This window comes from Diorhabda carinulata, chromosome 7 (genome assembly GCF_026250575.1).
Source record: "Diorhabda carinulata isolate Delta chromosome 7, icDioCari1.1, whole genome shotgun sequence".
Taxonomy (NCBI): Eukaryota; Metazoa; Arthropoda; class Insecta; order Coleoptera; family Chrysomelidae; genus Diorhabda; species Diorhabda carinulata.
This window is the reverse complement of record NC_079466.1, coordinates 24,931,939-24,951,040: the sequence shown is the minus strand read 5'-3', so window position 1 is coordinate 24,951,040 and position 19,102 is coordinate 24,931,939. Positions and strand designations below refer to the sequence as shown.

The following is a 19,102-nucleotide window of genomic DNA, read 5'->3' as shown; positions in this document are numbered from 1 at the left end:
TCGCCCTTACGGAGGCCCTATATACAGATACTATGAAATAACAAAAATTTCTGTAGTCTATAATCTAGAACATGATTATTTAAAAGCAGAAATTGAATTATTAAATGACAAAACACTTACAGCCAATCTTCCTGGGTATCTTTCGGCAGCGTCTTCATGCATCCAATCACTCAAAAGCATCACGTGTGTGGTGAGATCATAATCGTAAAGGTAACTGTTAGGATCTTTGGAAGGAGGTTGTCGGACAACGATACTCCCGTACAGACCGTCCATTTTCTGTAAACCTGTATGGGCATGCCAGAAATGCGTTCCGGCATTTCCTGCAATCCACTGATATCTGTACATAGAATTTAAATATAAAAGACGTCATTTTGTAGAGCTCTTCGTATTTTATCTCAATCCAACATTCAACAAGTTCTTTAAAAACTTAGTAAACAACTGCGGTTCGATAAAGCTCATAAATCTGATAGTTGAGTCTGTCATCATGATAACACGTGATCGTCTAGTAGTCGCGTTCTTTAGAATGAATAATCAATACAAGTTCGTTTTATTGTTAATACTTATTGAAATTACATTTCCTTGCAATTTAATTAGAATATAATAAAAAAGTGTAATTCGTTTATAAGAAAATAGTTTTACTTAAAATAACTTCGGAAAATTTGACTGTCAAAATTACTAAACCGTTTTGCGTAGTTTAACGACTGTAACTAGATGGAGCTGTTAAGTTGAATAAAGTTGAAAACGTAAATTAACGATAATATATTAGCAGAAACATTAAAATAATATTTTAATTTTAGTATTAATTAATTGAAATAATGAAAAACTATTCAATAAGAAAATATTTTAGTGAATTGTATTGAAAATGTATCACGCCACCTAGTAGAAACTAACAGAAATTGATATAGAAATATCCGGTTGTCAAAAACAACTTGTGTAAACATTTTTAGTCCTTATTTATAGGTTACATAAAGTTTATAAAGGCGAACCAAGTAAAAAAATGTTTTGGTTATAATAGGAATTGAATCATAAAAAAATTATAGTGTCAAGTTATAAATATAAATTATTCGTTCTTAATACCAATAAATTATAAAAAAAATCAATATTTTGCGGTAAATACGAGACAAAACCTATTAGAAATTAACATTGATATTGATCTACAAAGAACACGTTTTGCTAATAAAAGCATTCTATGTACAATTAGCAGTGGGTAGTTAGTTCCGTCTTGATAATTTTTTTCAGATTTAGACGGATATCCTCGAGCAATTTAACACAAATATTCAGCTAAACCGCAATCACGCCCGACAACCATATTTATGTATAAATATTCGGCCCTTACAACTGATATTTCGTGACTTTCTGTCGTCCTTCCGCGTGACCTTGAGGTGTTACGTTCGATTTGTAAGTACAATAATTACGTGATCTAAATAGTTTCTTGTGGGTAGCCAAAGGCTAGTTATCTACGTGTATATAAACTATTGTTGAGTGATGCAAATGAATCAACAATTTCTGTTTTACTTTCTAATTTGTGTTTATTGCTCGAACGTAAAACAAAGAACATTTTGATTTTGAACCAAATCATATTCGAATATATAAATCGTCGGGATACGTTATTTTGAGATATTTGAGGAGAAAGTAACGTTTATATTTTTTTTATTGGAACACTCGATGACATTTTTGAGGCGTGTCGACGATGTTTAACATCCTGGTTTCAATATAAGTTATCACGAAAGGATCGAGATGATACAAGTTTTCCTAATACATCGTTAAATGATATAACGATTCCTTATTTCGTTATTTTTTCTTAACACTTCATACATATTCAATTTTCTACAGGTGTCATAAAAAATGTCGTTACAACTTGACGAAATTGTTGTTAATTTTGAAACAATTTAGACCCCGCGCCACCTAGTGGCAATCACGTATACAAAAATTGACAACAATATATTGTTATAAGAGACCAATATCAGATGGAAAAATTTATTTAATCACAACGAATTTAGATGTAAATAGAACACAATGAATAAATAAGAATGAAATATTAATATTTCATAGAAATGAGTAAATGTCAAACAGCGACATCTAGGGAAAACTTACATTAATATTTAAATAGGTTAATACAACCATATTTTAACCTTTAGCTGTTGTTCGTAGATGGAGCCATAAGTTAAATAAAAATAAATTGTACGATGATATTGGTTTAAAAATAAAAAAACTAGTGGATAAATAACTGTTTTCGGTATTATTTTTTTAAAATAATAGTTAAAATAATATGAAAGAATTTAATGAAAAATTGTGTGGATGTGAGACAGCGCCATCCAGGGAAAAAATATCGAAGCAAAAATAGGATTATACGGGTGAAAAGATATAATTGATTCCGTATAAGTTACAAGGTGGAACATTTCTAATTCATGAATATTCATATAAAAACAATTTATATCGCAAGCAAAATCGTGTTAACCGTGAGAATGACTTTTTCATTCTTTAAAAAAAATTAGTTACATGAATTAATGGTCGTAATTAATATTGCATGTATTGTTAGAATTAATTATTTTACAGTAATGAATGAAAGTCGCGAAACTAGAAACGAATTCAACAATTTTTTGCATTCTCTTTTTGTGAGCGAATTCTAAACTTATTTAAAAATGAATGATTTATTTTTTCTGTTTTTATTGTAAGAGTTTTCCAAAAACCAAAATGGAAGCTTCAAAATGGCGGCCAACAATGTTAAGGAATCATTATATTTTAAGAAAATTCGATAAACGGAGGATCTTCAAGTCGCTGATTAGTAACCCGTAAACAGTTTCTCAAAAACCAAAATGGAAGCTTCAAAATGGCGGCCAACAATGCTAAAAAATTATCATTTTGTAATGAAATTCGGAATATTGAGATTTTCAAGGTCGCTGATTACGAATCCCTACGCTGTTTATTAAAAATCAAAATGGCACAATCAAGATGGAGGATAGCAATGTTAAGAAATCATTATTTTTCAATAAAATTTGATACACGGACGATGGATTCTGCAGTCGCTAATTACTAATCCTTTAACAGTTTTTCAAAACCAAAATGGAAGCTTCAAAATGGCGGCCAATCATGTTAAAAATTCATTATTTTCTAATTCGGTATAATGAGGTTTTCAAGGGCGCTGATCAGGAATGCGTAGACAGTTTTTTAAAAACAAAAATGGCGCAATCAAGATGGCGGCTAACGATATTAAAAAATCATTATGTTCCAATGAAATTTTGTATACGAGGGTTTTAGAATTATTATTACTCCGTCAATAGTATTTCAAAAAACAGAATAGCGACTTCAAAATGGCGGCCAAAAATGTTGAAAATCATCATTTTCCAATTAAATTCGGAATACAGGGGATTTTCAAGGTTGCTGATTACGAATCCTGGAACAGTTTTTTAAAAACAAAAATGGCGCATTCCAGATGGCGGCTAACGATGTTGAGAAATCATTATTTTCCAATGAAATTTTGCATACGGGGGTTTTGGAAGTCTCCGATTATTACTCCGTCAACAGTATTTCAAAAAACAGAATGGCGACTTCAAAATGGCGGCCAAAAATGTTGAAAATCATCATTTTCCAATTAAATTCAGAATACAGGGGATTTTCAAGGTTGCTGATTACGAATCCTGGAACAGTTTTTTAAAAACAAAAATGGCGCATTCCAGATGGCGACTAACGATGTTGAGAAATCATTATTTTCCAATGAAATTTTGCATACGGGGGTTTTGGAAGTCTCCGATTATTACTCCGTCAACAGTATTTCAAAAAACAGAATGGCGACTTTAAAATGGCGGCCAAAAATGCTGAAAATAATCATTTTCCAATTAAATTCGGAATACAGGGGATTTTCAAGGTTGCTGATTACGAATCCTGGAACAGTTTTTTAAAAACAAAAATGGCGCATTCCAGATGGCGGCTAACGATATTGAAAAATCAATATTTTCCAATGAAATTTTGTATACGGGGGTTTTAGAAGTCTCCGATTATTACTCCGTCAACAGTATTTCAAAAAACAGAATGGCGACTTTAAAATGGCGGCCAAAAATGCTGAAAATAATCATTTTCCAATTAAATTCGGAATACAGGGGATTTTCAAGGTTGCTGATTACGAATCCTGGAACAGTTTTTTAAAAACAAAAATGGCGCATTCCAGATGGCGGCTAACGATATTGAAAAATCAATATTTTCCAATGAAATTTTGTATACGGGGGTTTTAGAAGTCTCCGATTATTACTCCGTCAACAGTATTTCAAAAAACAGAATGGCGACTTTAAAATGGCGGCCAAAAATGCTGAAAATAATCATTTTCCAATTAAATTCGGAATACAGGGGATTTTCAAGGTTGCTGATTACGAATCCTGGAACAGTTTTTTAAAAACAAAAATGGCGCATTCAAGATGGCGGCTAACGATGTTGAGAAATCATTATTTTCCAATGAAATTTTGTATACGGGGGTTTTAGAAGTCTCCGATTATTACTCCGTCAACAGTATTTCAAAAAACAGAATGGCGACTTTAAAATGGCGGCCAAAAATGCTGAAAATAATCATTTTCCAATTAAATTCGGAATACAGGGGATTTTCAAGGTTGCTGATTACGAATCCTGGAACAGTTTTTTAAAAACAAAAATGGCGCATTCAAGATGGCGGCTAACGATGTTGAGAAATCATTATTTTCCAATGAAATTTTGCATACGGGGGTTTTGGAAGTCTCCGATTATTACTCCGTCAACAGTATTTCAAAAAACAGAATGGCGACTTTAAAATGGCGGCCAAAAATGCTGAAAATAATCATTTTCCAATTAAATTCGGAATACAGGGGATTTTCAAGGTTGCTGATTACGAATCCTGGAACAGTTTTTTAAAAACAAAAATGGCGCATTCAAGATGGCGGCTAACGATGTTGAGAAATCATTATTTTCCAATGAAATTTTGCATACGGGGGTTTTGGAAGTCTCCGATTATTACTCCGTCAACAGTATTTCAAAAAACAGAATGGCGACTTTAAAATGGCGGCCAAAAATGCTGAAAATAATCATTTTCCAATTAAATTCGGAATACAGGGGATTTTCAAGGTTGCTGATTACGAATCCTGGAACAGTTTTTTAAAAACAAAAATGGCGCATTCAAGATGGCGGCTAACGATATTGAAAAATCAATATTTTCCAATAAAATTTTGTATACGGGGGTTTTAGAAGTCTCCGATTATTACTCCGTCAACAGTATTTCAAAAAACAGAATGGCGACTTCAAAATGGCGGCCAAAAATGTTGAAAATCATCATTTTCCAATTAAATTCAGAATACAGGGGATTTTCAAGGTTGCTGATTACGAATCCTGGAACAGTTTTTTAAAAACAAAAATGGCACATTCAAGATGGCGACTAACGATGTTGAGAAATCATTATTTTCCAATGAAATTTGGTACAAAGGAGTTTGCGAACTTGTTAATTACTAATCCGTTAACAATTTTCCAAAAAACAAAATGGCGTCTTCAAAATAGAGGTAAACGGTGTCAAAAAATTTGTCACGTGGTTGTTTAGCCATATGGAACTTTCTTACAAAATAGTCGCTATTTTAAAAAAAAGCAAATGCAATAAACAAAATAATTGTTTGGTGTTTGATCAAGAGATTTACGAAGACTGGACCACTTATATCGATAAAGGACACGTGTGGATTTTGCCACATGTTTCACCATGATTTCGACGTCAATCGCCATTGTAATATTACGAACTCGTCCGTGAAGCCGGTTCTGTACGATAATGTTAAACCAATCAAAAATTTGGCGGACGCGCCGAGTACAAATTTCCAATAACTACAAATCTTCGATTTGTAGTTATAACTTTATAACATGTTACAGCCGTTTTAAACAAATAAATTTCTAAGGGAACCTTCTAGTTTGTTTATATCCAAAGCCGAATTATCGAGAAAATCGTTTTGTATAAATAGGCGCTTGTTGAAACAGCAAATAATTGGGAATATTAAAACGATTTAAATAAATTAGTGAATAGTTTAGTGTTTAGTGCATAGTTGAGTGTATTTAGTGTGTATGTATAAATAAATTACGTAAATTAAGAACATCCTGTATATAAATTGATCCTTTCTTTAGAAATAATTTAAATAAATACGAAAATTGTATATAATGGTAATATTAACTTTATTTTACCACTGTGTATATATAATTTTTCAAGTTTAACACACTGATACGTATTAATTTGTTTTTCGTTCTAGATAACGAAGGAAATTACGGTTAATTTATTTAATTTATTCAATTTAAGGCCGAGAGCTATTTAAATTTTGCAATTAATTCAAATATCTAGTTATTGCTTTATATACAAATAAAATTTTTAATATGTAAATTTCATTTAAATACCTAAACAGTTCTTATGTAAGATTAATAATACGAATAAGTCCACGACACGGAACGCGAAGCTGGTCCTGTCCAGTTATAGCGATAGAAACGGTTTGAATAAATGGGGAAACTCACCTAAACGTATTTCCCTGCTGTATAGGACATTGTGTTACAAAAGGTACACCGTCGTAATATTGACTACCCCTTTGGAAGATCCCGTGCCAATGTATGGTGACTTCCATGCCTTCCATGTGGTTTTCGACGTCAATTACCACTTTGTCTCCTTCGCAAACTTGTATGCTCGGTCCGGGTAACATACGGTTCACTGTGAGGATGCCTCTTTCGACACCATCGGCGAGAACGCATTGACAATTCGACCAAACTGTGTTGGTCGCATTCGGGGTACATACTTGACAAGCTCTAAAAATTTTTTTAATTTTTTTTAATTATTGAGGGCTATTGAAAAATGACTTATTTTGGTGATATTCCAACAACCATTTAACGTCCAAGTTTGTACAGAAGCTTCTTCTATTAGATCGAATTTATCTGGACATAACCTCACTTTTAAACAAAACGATTATTTAGTTTAGTTTTATAATTTTATTAATATCTCTCTAGCCCTACGATATAAATATTGTTTTAAGGGCTTATTTCGTTTAAAAAATATTGTTGTATAAATTGTGGAATTTGTAATTTTCAATAACTTCTTTTTTATAATATACAGAGTGTCAAAAGCTACGTTTATATTCCGAAACAATAAAAATTATAAATATTATCTTGACTAACTAATTTTGAAAATATTTTTGACTTAAAAAAGTTCTAAAGGAAGTCAAATAGATTTATACTAACAATTATGTGATTTTTACCTTTCAATTACTCATTTTTTACGAGATACAAGGTCTCAAAATCACCCATTTCATTCAGATTTAACAAAAATTATCTCGATCTTTCATTTTTAATGATATCTCCCAAATTTTTTGATTTAGAAGATTCTAAAAAAACTTTATAAGTTTAAAAAGAATTCTTTTATCAACTGTGCAAGTTGCAGCTTTAAAATACATCATTGCACTGAGATACAGGGTCTCAAAGTTTATAGTTTTATCATCATTTATTGAAAAATTATAAATTTTATCTTGACTAACTGATTTTGAAAATATTTTTGATTTAAAAGGTTCTAAAGGAAGTCAAATAGATTTATACTAACAACTATGCGATTTTTAGCTTTCAATTACTCATTTTTTACGAGATACAAGGTCTCAAAATCACCCATTTCATTCAGATTTAACGAAAATTATCTCGATCTTTCATTTTTAATTATATCTCCCAAATTTTTTGATTTAGAAGATTCTAAAATAACTTTATAAGTTTAAAAAGAATTCTTTTATCCACCGTGCAAGTTGTAGCTTTCAAATACGTCATTATACTGAGATACAGGGTCTTAAAGTTTGTATTTTTATCATCATTTATTGAAAAATTATAAATATTATTTTGACTAACTGATTTTGAAAATATTTTTGATTTAAAAGGTTCTAAAGGAAGTCAAATAGATTTATACTAACAACTATGTGATTTTTAGCTTTCAATTACTCATTTTTTACGAGATACAAGGTCTCAAAATCACCCATTTCATTCAGATTTAACGAAAATTATCTCGATCTTTCATTTTTAATGATATCTCCCAAATTTTTTGATTTAGAAGATTCTAAAAAAACTTTGTGAGTTTAAAAAGAATTCTTTTATCAACTGTGCAAGTTGCAGCTTTCAAATACATCATTGCACTGAGATACAGGGTCTCAAAGTTTATAGTTTTATCATCATTTATTGAAAAATCATAAATATTATTTTGACTAACTGATTTTGAAAATATTTTTGATTTAAAAGGTTCTAAAGGAAGTCAAATAGATTTATACTAACAACTATGTGATTTTTAGCTTTCAATTACTCATTTTTTACGAGATACAAGGTCTCAAAATCACCCATTTCATTCAGATTTAACGAAAATTATCTCGATCTTTTATTTTTAATGATATCTCCCAAATTTTTTGATTTAGAAGATTCTAAAATAACTTTGTGAGTTTAAAAAGAATTCTTTTATCAACTGTGCAAGTTGCAGCTTTCAAATACGTCATTATACTGAGATACAGGGTCTTAAAGTTTGTATTTTTATCATCATTTATTGAAAAATCATAAATATTATTTTGACTAACTGATTTTGAAAATATTTTTGATTTAAAAGGTTCTAAAGGAAGTCAAATAGATTTATACTAACAACTATGTGATTTTTAGCTTTCAATTACTCATTTTTTACGAGATACAAGGTCTCAAAATCACCCATTTCATTCAGATTTAACGAAAATTATCTCGATCTTTCATTTTTAATGATATCTCCCAAATTTTTTGATTTAGAAGATTCTAAAAAAACTTTATAAGTTTAAAAAGAATTCTTTTATCCACCGTGCAAGTTGTAGCTTTCAAATACGTCATTATACTGAGATACAGGGTCTTAAAGTTTGTATTTTTATCATCATTTATTGAAAAATTATAAATATTATTTTGACTAACTGATTTTGAAAATATTTTTGATTTAAAAGGTTCTAAAGGAAGTCAAATAGATTTATACTAACAACTATGTGATTTTTAGCTTTCAATTACTCATTTTTTACGAGATACAAGGTCTCAAAGTCCACCATTTCATTCAGATTTAACGAAAATTATCTCGATCTTTCATTTTTAATGATATCTCCCAAATTTTTTGATTTAGAAGATTCTAAAAAAACTTTATAAGTTTAAAAAGAATTCTTTTATCCACCGTGCAAGTTGTAGCTTTCAAATACGTCATTATACTGAGATACAGGGTCTTAAAGTTTGTATTTTTATCATCATTTATTGAAAAATTATAAATATTATTTTGACTAACTGATTTTGAAAATATTTTTGATTTAAAAGGTTCTAAAGGAAGTCAAATAGATTTATACTAACAACTATGTGATTTTTAGCTTTCAATTACTCATTTTTTACGAGATACAAGGTCTCAAAATCACCCATTTCATTCAGATTTAACGAAAATTATCTCGATCTTTTATTTTTAATGATATCTCCCAAATTTTTTGATTTAGAAGATTCTAAAAAAACTTTGTGAGTTTAAAAAGAATTCTTTTATCAACTGTGCAAGTTGCAGCTTTCAAATACATCATTGCACTGAGATACAGGGTCTCAAAGTTTATAGTTTTATCATCATTTATTGAAAAATCATAAATATTATTTTGACTAACTGATTTTGAAAATATTTTTGATTTAAAAGGTTCTAAAGGAAGTCAAATAGATTTATACTAACAACTATGTGATTTTTAGCTTTCAATTACTCATTTTTTACGAGATACAAGGTCTCAAAGTCCACCATTTCATTCAGATTTAACGAAAATTATCTCGATCTTTCATTTTTAATGATATCTCCCAAATTTTTTGATTTAGAAGATTCTAAAATAACTTTGTGAGTTTAAAAAGAATTCTTTTATCAACTGTGCAAGTTGCAGCTTTCAAATACGTCATTATACTGAGATACAGGGTCTTAAAGTTTGTATTTTTATCATCATTTATTGAAAAATCATAAATATTATTTTGACTAACTGATTTTGAAAATATTTTTGATTTAAAAGGTTCTAAAGGAAGTCAAATAGATTTATACTAACAACTATGTGATTTTTAGCTTTCAATTACTCATTTTTTACGAGATACAAGGTCTCAAAGTCCACCATTTCATTCAGATTTAACGAAAATTATCTCGATCTTTCATTTTTAATGATATCTCCCAAATTTTTTGATTTAGAAGATTCTAAAATAACTTTGTGAGTTTAAAAAGAATTCTTTTATCAACTGTGCAAGTTGCAGCTTTCAAATACGTCATTATACTGAGATACAGGGTCTTAAAGTTTGTATTTTTATCATCATTTATTGAAAAATCATAAATATTATTTTGACTAACTGATTTTGAAAATATTTTTGATTTAAAAGGTTCTAAAGGAAGTCAAATAGATTTATACTAACAACTATGTGATTTTTAGCTTTCAATTACTCATTTTTTACGAGATACAAGGTCTCAAAGTCCACCATTTCATTCAGATTTAACGAAAATTATCTCGATCTTTCATTTTTAATGATATCTCCCAAATTTTTTGATTTAGAAGATTCTAAAATAACTTTGTGAGTTTAAAAAGAATTCTTTTATCAACTGTGCAAGTTGCAGCTTTCAAATACGTCATTATACTGAGATACAGGGTCTTAAAGTTTGTATTTTTATCATCATTTATTGAAAAATCATAAATATTATTTTGACTAACTGATTTTGAAAATATTTTTGATTTAAAAGGTTCTAAAGGAAGTCAAATAGATTTATACTAACAACTATGTGATTTTTAGCTTTCAATTACTCATTTTTTACGAGATACAAGGTCTCAAAATCACCCATTTCATTCAGATTTAACGAAAATTATCTCGATCTTTTATTTTTAATGATATCTCCCAAATTTTTTGATTTAGAAGATTCTAAAATAACTTTGTGAGTTTAAAAAGAATTCTTTTATCAACTGTGCAAGTTGCAGCTTTCAAATACGTCATTATACTGAGATACAGGGTCTTAAAGTTTGTATTTTTATCATCATTTATTGAAAAATCATAAATATTATTTTGACTAACTGATTTTGAAAATATTTTTGATTTAAAAGGTTCTAAAGGAAGTCAAATAGATTTATACTAACAACTATGTGATTTTTAGCTTTCAATTACTCATTTTTTACGAGATACAAGGTCTCAAAATCACCCATTTCATTCAGATTTAACGAAAATTATCTCGATCTTTCATTTTTAATAATATCTCCAAAATTTTTTGATTTAGAAGATTCTAAAATAACTTTATAAGTTTAAAAAGAATTCTTTTATCAACTGTGCAAGTTGCAGCTTTAAAATACGTCATTATACTGAGATACAGGGTCTCAAAATCTACATTCATATTTCATAAAACAAAAATTATAAATATCATCTTTAATTCTTCAATTTAATTGAAATTTAAAAAGCCCTAAATGATCTTCATGAGTTCGAAAATTATTATTCTATGGACACTGTGACATTTGATGTTCCCAACCACTCATTTTCCTGAGATATAGAGTGTCAAAGTGAATAAAGTTTACGTGAAGACTGGAGTTTCTTCAAAGGAAATTATTTAGTTAAAATATTAGTTTCAGCTTCCAAAATACAGGTAAACACAAAATTTCATTGACATTTCCAAAAAAAAGCTTCATATTAATTGTTTTTGATTCAAAATTCACACTTTCGTGGAATACTTCAAAATCGACTTTATTATTAACTTATTATTCACCTTATATATATATATTCATGTTTAAATGAAAAATATTTATACTTTATTTCAAATTTTATTACTTTCAATATAAATTTTTTATTGCAACATATGGAAAGTACAATTTCTCCCATTTCCTTTCGTACAATAACCAGATGTTTTTTTGTACCGAGTAAAAAACGTTTTTCATGATAATTAATAAACAAATAATCATAATAAATTGTTCTAAAAACAAACATAACGATATCTTGGACATTATTTGGCACGTTGTTGCCAATCGTGATTAATTATAATAAAAAATAATAGTAGAGTGAACGGCGCCCATAAGGGGAGTTGTTAACTAGTTACCCTTGAAAAAAAAATCGTATAACTACGTGCATTTCAATAAAACTAAAGATCCGAAAAGGATAACGAATAACTGTTACCAAATAACTATTCGACCTTCCAACTCTATCTACAACACATTTTAATCATTAAAATATTTATTGTATTTGAAAGAATATTACGAAAGACTAAACGTACATACATTAAAAACACAATTTTCTAAATATCTGACAGGAAAACTCCAATCAAATCACCAATTAATAATTTAGTAATACATACACAATTAAACGACAGTTATATGTAATATTATTACATAACTTCATACCGTTAAAATGTCCTTTCGATTGATATGTATATATATAATTATGCGAATGTCCTTGAAATATATTCCGTGATATAATTAATAAACATTATAATGTAGTTCGTTATAAATATATTAAATTAATTATTGAAATATTTATATAAAGAAAAAGCCCATCTCTACACTCAATTATTGACAGTTCGAAATCTAGTTTTATAGTTTATAGTTTCCTGTGACGTTGTAGAATAATTGACCTTTTAAGTTTATAGTTGAACGTGTAGATGGCGCAATTGATAGTTGTAACAAAAGTGACTAAGAAACGAGTTAAATAACTATAATATAGCGACAAGGATAGACAAAGCGTTATACTGTGACTAATACGTCAAATTAGTATAATAATGAATCAAATTAAATGTCTCCAGCAGAGAAACAAGGTGTGAAAGATCGAATATTAATAATATTAATTAATAACTTGAGTTTACAACGAAACGTGTTCGAGGTAACGCCCGTCTTTGTTGATCTAGATATTAAAAAAAAAAAAAAAACGAAAGTGGCATGTGAAAATTGAAATCTCGGTAATTTTTTATTAGTACTTTCATGGTAAACGGTGTTTATTGGCTCACGCCAACAGATGAATGGTGTAAAAATAGAATGTGGGTATTTGCGATCGCATTCAATATTGCCGGAACTGACGCATACGTTCTTTTTTTTTTTTTTTCAAGATGTGTGATTATTAAATCGCCTCATTTGTGTTTCAATTGAACATAAATTTGATTTTCTTCGCGCTATCAAAGATGTAAATGAAATTTTACTATTTCATACAGAATTATACAAATCTTCATGTTTATAAGCCAGACGTTGAGTTGGAACTCTTATATGTTATTAAATAACAGTTATTAGTTGTTGAATAAAATTATAATCGCAATTAAGGGATTCAAAACTTGAAAAAACAGTTTTTGTTTATTCACCCCGTATATATATATTAAAGATGTAAATGAAATTTTACTATTTCATATAGAATTATACAAATCTTCATGTTTATAAGCCAGACGTTGAGTTGGAACTCTTATATGTTATTAAATAACAGTTATTAGTTGTTGAATAAAATTATAAACACAATTAAAGGATTCAAAACTTGAGAAAACAGTTTTTGTTTATTCACCCCGTATATATATATCAAAGATGTAAATGAAATTTTACTATTTCATACAGAATTATGCAAATCTTCATGTTTATAAGCCAGACGTTGAGTTGGAACTCTAGATTGTTATTAAATAACAGTTATTAGTTGTTGAATAAAATTATAATCACAACTAAGAGATACAAAACTCGATAAAACACCCAGTATACTATAATGTAATCCAGATATTGATAATAATAATAATATAAATATACGCCATCTTGTATTGATGAAGTAAGTCTATTTTATGAGATTTAATATAGATGACGCTACCGTTACCAATAATATTTTAAATACTAATAAATGAAATAATTTCGAATAATTATAATTTAATAAGTAGTAATTTGAATTATAAATATTATTATAACAATCTAATTACGTTTCTACAAATTTTTTTAATAAAAGTTCAATAAACAAAACTCGTGTCATCTAGCGAGAAATATTGGAATTACATATTATAAAATTTCAATACTTACGCTCCGAGGACTGTGTATAACTCTAGCGTGAAATGATAATAACAAATTTTTGGAGGTTCTCCTTCTCTGCAAGCCCTAGCACATTCATCTGGTGATGATAGCGAAGGATTTTTTCTGAGTTCTTCCGTAGGGGATAATCTGTAATTTAAATGTTTCGAAAAAGTGTGACTGTTAAGTTTCGTGGGCCCGCCTCCTTTTACGGGATGCGTTTGCGCAAGGCTTTGAGCTGTGGTGAAATAATCCTGGTGATCGGGCGAAGTAAAATCGCTGGTCCAGAAACTAGAAGATGTTAATTGATCATCGTGTTTTACTGTAACAGAAAAACGATGTTCAATTTTTTTTTATATCGATAAATAAATAATATGAAGTAATAAATTTACCGATGAAACGGATGAATGAGTTTATTGATAATTATAGTAAATATAGTTGATACGAAAGAAAGTGGTTTTACGACAATAACTAGAACGACTTTTGATTCCAAGTATGTCTAATCTTATACATTATGTGACCTTGAAACATTCGAGTTATTCCTTTCGAATGTACACAATTACCAGGCGTTTACTTTTTGTAATACGAAATTTATAAATTAGAACAAATTTTTTGTATTAAATAGATAATCGAAACGAATTTTTTAAATTTAACTCAACCTTCTACAATCTACGAAGGAAGTTACAATTACAGGTACCTGTTTTATCGATTCAGTCCCAAAATGACGGGGCGTGGTGAATAAACACGTCGGGGGAAGTTGCGCAAAACTATCCACAACATTTATTTTAATACTTTATAACAAAATATTATATATTTTTTCAAATTTAGTTTAAATATAAATACTTTATAAGAAAATATTAACCATGGTATAAACTGTACTTTTTATAATCATCTACGAAATGAATTACAATTACAGGTACCTGTTATGCCGATTCAGTCCCAAAATGACGGGGCGTGGTAAATAAACACGTCGGGGGAAGTTGTGCAAAACTATCCACAATATTTATTTTAATACTTTATAAGAAATACTTTATTGACAATGGTTTTTATCTATGACTTATCGATTACATTGATTGAAATCATATTTTTGGTTAGATTTTTAAGTTATTATATACCAAACCAAAGTTTTCTCTGAAAACCCAACAAATCCGAATTCAAATTACGCTATGTTGATTCATAAGAATAGTAGTTTCAAATTTACAATCCGGCAACAGTGCGTGAACACGCCGTCGTAGTAAATGTACCATTGAAGCTGTTGGTAGACAATTTCTAACAGACATACTTTCGTCAAAGCGAATCTCAAGGTGATTTAATGGTAAATTCGTTACGTAAATATTTGTTGTACAATGCCCATGAATATAATCACAGTATTTTCCAGTATTTTGTCTCAAACATAGACACAGTAATACTAGATGCTATTAATATACTTTTTAAGTAGTGCCAATTTTAGAAAGAGACAGCATATGGTCGAAAATAGGGACATCTTTGTTACACCATGCTGTGATTGGTGAAATACGATAAGAAAAAAGAGAAATTGAACGGATTAGATAAAGATAACTATATTAGAATTTTGTTAGTACATTGAGGAGTCTAGTATTATTATGTCTATGATCCCAAAGTATTTTTTAGGTTATATCTGTATTATTTCAGTCGAAAATTTGTTATATATTATCAGTAAAATCTCATTTATTAACTATTTACGAAATATTATCAATATTATGATTTGTTAAATAGTAAACAATAAGCGACAAATGTGAACCAATTGAAATATGGAAAAAATTTTTTTGTTCGTTCAGTACTTTCTAATTCGCGTTTTGAAATTGCCATAAAATTTCAATTATCTCTCCTAATAGGTAATGATCTATATTTCGTGCTTCAAAGTTATTAATATCGTTTCGTATTGATTAGATACTTTCAAATATTACAAAATAAATAAAAAAATATCGAGTTTGTTAACATTTTTCTTAACGGATCACCCTATATAATAATTCCTTTTAAATGTTTCTCAAACAAAAATCAAATTATACAATGCGACTTACGTCAAATATTATATTGTAAAATGTGTTGCCTATGTAATAGTGATTATTAAGGAAGTCCTTTCTTTATGCGTTTATTTACATCGGTATAGTTAGAATAACGTATTAAGTATAGACATACGTCGTTTATATTTCACTAAATAAGTATTATTTTCATATTAAATGTATTATTTGAAATAACTAAATAATAATGATAGTGAATTTGCTCGTTATTCAATATTTTTAATAAATGAAATCTTTTGTTAACTATTTATTAAAAACATTCAAATTATTCAACTTGACTTACGTCAAATATTATATTGTAAAATGTGTTGCCTATGTAATAGTGGTTATTAGGAAAGTCTTTTCTTTATGCGTTTATTTACATCGTTATATTAATATAACGTATTAAGTATAGACATACGTCGTTTATATTTGACTTAAAAGGTATTATTATCATATTAAATGTATTATAAGTATAATAATTAATATCGTATTTTATTTGATAAATTTACTTGTATCTCTTTTAGGCCAACTAGACTATAAAATTCATATAGGTACGAATAGAAAGAATTCTTCGTTATTATGCAATTAAATTTATATAGTACGTAATAAAATGAAAATTAATTGTAAATGTGTTTCAGTGTATCGAATATAGTCACTTCTACCATTGAGAATTATGTATAACGCAGTCTTAAAATGTAAAAATGTGTGTCACGTTTAGCTCTCAAATTACTGCCTAGTTATTTTCACTTTCAGTTGCTATGCGTTGTTGGCGAATACCTTGAAAGTAACTTGGAAAAAGATACGGCGCGCCGATCAAATGATCTAGAAACCGTTTATTTTTTTTTCATATAATAAAAAAACTTTATTCAGAAGAAAAGTATCGAAACTCACTCGGTATAAAAAATAAAATAATATACACTGAGAAAAGAATTACAAAAATGTATAATTCGGATAAAAGATGGCTGTTATAGTCCAGTCAATTCTTTCTAGATAGATTATTAAATATACGTTGAAAGTTATATTGTAATGATGTTTGATTTTAATCTGAGGGTGAAATACACCCTTTATCGGGGGTGGAAATGAATCCCTACCATTCGAATATGGTAAATCCAATAAGTGTTGGTTGATTTTGATTTGTTTGGGGTATTATCTAACGATTTTTACAATGTGGTGAACCACCATTAAATTTTCGTCATAATTCAGAACTGATTATTCAACCAATTAACGAGGTTTTGAAATTATTAAGCAGGGATAATTTCTAATTTATGGAACGCAATTCTTGTAATTAAAAATTTTTTATTTTATGTAGAGTAAACTCCCGGTACAGGTTCTCGAGAAGCGGAGCCATCTCGTGTCGATAGAATACACTTAAAACTGTCAAACTTCATGTTGGTAATGTCTAATCACCTAGATTAATGTTTATTAAGATTTTTTGACTTTAAAGTATTTTTTTGTAACATGAAAATATAATTTCACGACTTTGACCTATATCGCAAGTAATAATGCATCATCCTCGTATATTTGAATGAGAATGAGGTAAGTTTCGTCGAGAAGGCAGGGCGGTAACTCGATATCAGATTAATACCACCCACAAAGAAGCGAAAGTTTTCAAAATCCCTTTCATATTATCAGTGAACAAATTTCGAAGATGACGACGATTTTATTGTATTACATAAAATTTTATCTATACAGAATGTTGATGGCTGTTATAGTCCAGTCAATTCTATCATCTGAAAGTGAAATACACCTTTTATCGGGCGTGAAAATTAATAAATGCGAAATAACTTCATATTATGTAGTCCTACTGTACCGGTTATATCAGAAAAAATAATTCAAATCTATTTGTAGGGCCATCTATAAATCAAAAACGTGTAATTCGAGTCGATTAACAAACGCGTACCGTTAGAAACGAGATTATACTAAACTATAACAAAGTATCTTCACGTAATTACTCCAAATTAATGGAAATTGAAACACCCACCGACTAGTTTAACGATGTGCATAATTGCAAATATTAAGGAAAGTTTTATGATGATGGTTTTTGTCTAAATTCCGGTTCTTCATCAATTTATAATCCTACTGTACAGGTTATACCAGAAAAAATGAATCAAATCTATTTGTAGGCCATCTATTAATCAAGAACGTGTAATTCGAGTCGATTAACAAACGCGTACCGTTAGAAACGAAATTATACTAAACTATAACAAAGTATCTTCACGTAATTACTCCAAATTAATGGAAATTGAAACATCCACCGACTAGTTTAACGATGTGCACAGTTGCAAAGATTAAGGAAAGTTTTATGATGAAGGTTTTTGTCTAAATTCCGGTTCTTCATCAATTTATAATCCTACTGTACAGGTTATACCAGAAAAAATAAATCAAGTCTAATTGTAGGCCATTTATAAATCATAAACGTGTAATTCGGGTCGATTAACAAACGCGTACCGTTAGAAACGAGATTATACTAAACTATAACAAAGTATCTTCACGTAATTACTCCAAATTTATTGAAATTGAGACACCCACCGACTAGTTTGACGATGTGCACAGTTGCAAACATTAAGGAAAGTTTTATGATGAAGGTTTTTGTCTAAATTCCGGTTCTTCATCAATTTATAATCCTACTGTACAGGTTATACCAGAAAAAATAAATCAAGTCTAATTGTAGGCCATTTATAAATCATAAACGTGTAATTCGGGTCGATTAACAAACGCGTACCGTTAGAAACGAGATTATACTAAACTATAACAAAGTATCTTCAAGTAATTACTCCAAATTTATTGAAATTGAGACACCCACCGACTAGTTTGACGATGTGCACAGTTGCAAACATTAAGGAAAGTTTTATGATGAAGGTTTTTGTCTAAATTCCGGTTCTTCATCAATTTATAATCCTACTGTACAGGTTATACCAGAAAAAATGAATCAAATCTATTTGTAGGCCATCTATTAATCAAGAACGTGTAATTCGAGTCGATTAACAAACGCGTACCGTTAGAAACGAAATTATACTAAGCTATAACAAAGTATCTTCACGTAATTACTCCAAATTAATGGAAATTGAAACATCCACCGACTAGTTTAACGATGTGCACAGT

The 19,102-nt window shown here is 29.1% G+C and overlaps 1 protein-coding gene across 1 annotated transcript in view; it reads right to left on the bottom strand.

Annotated features, from left to right (window-relative positions):
• LOC130896618 (uncharacterized) overlaps window positions 1–19,102 on the bottom strand; it is a 64,759-nt gene that overhangs the window by 12,749 nt on the left and 32,908 nt on the right. The window contains exons 2-4 of the mRNA XM_057804819.1: window positions 13,992–14,301; window positions 6,496–6,780; window positions 121–337 (exon numbers count right to left, since the gene is read on the bottom strand). Coding sequence (XP_057660802.1) covers window positions 121–337; window positions 6,496–6,780; window positions 13,992–14,301 — 812 coding nt within the window. The remainder of the gene's footprint in view (window positions 1–120; window positions 338–6,495; window positions 6,781–13,991; window positions 14,302–19,102) is intronic.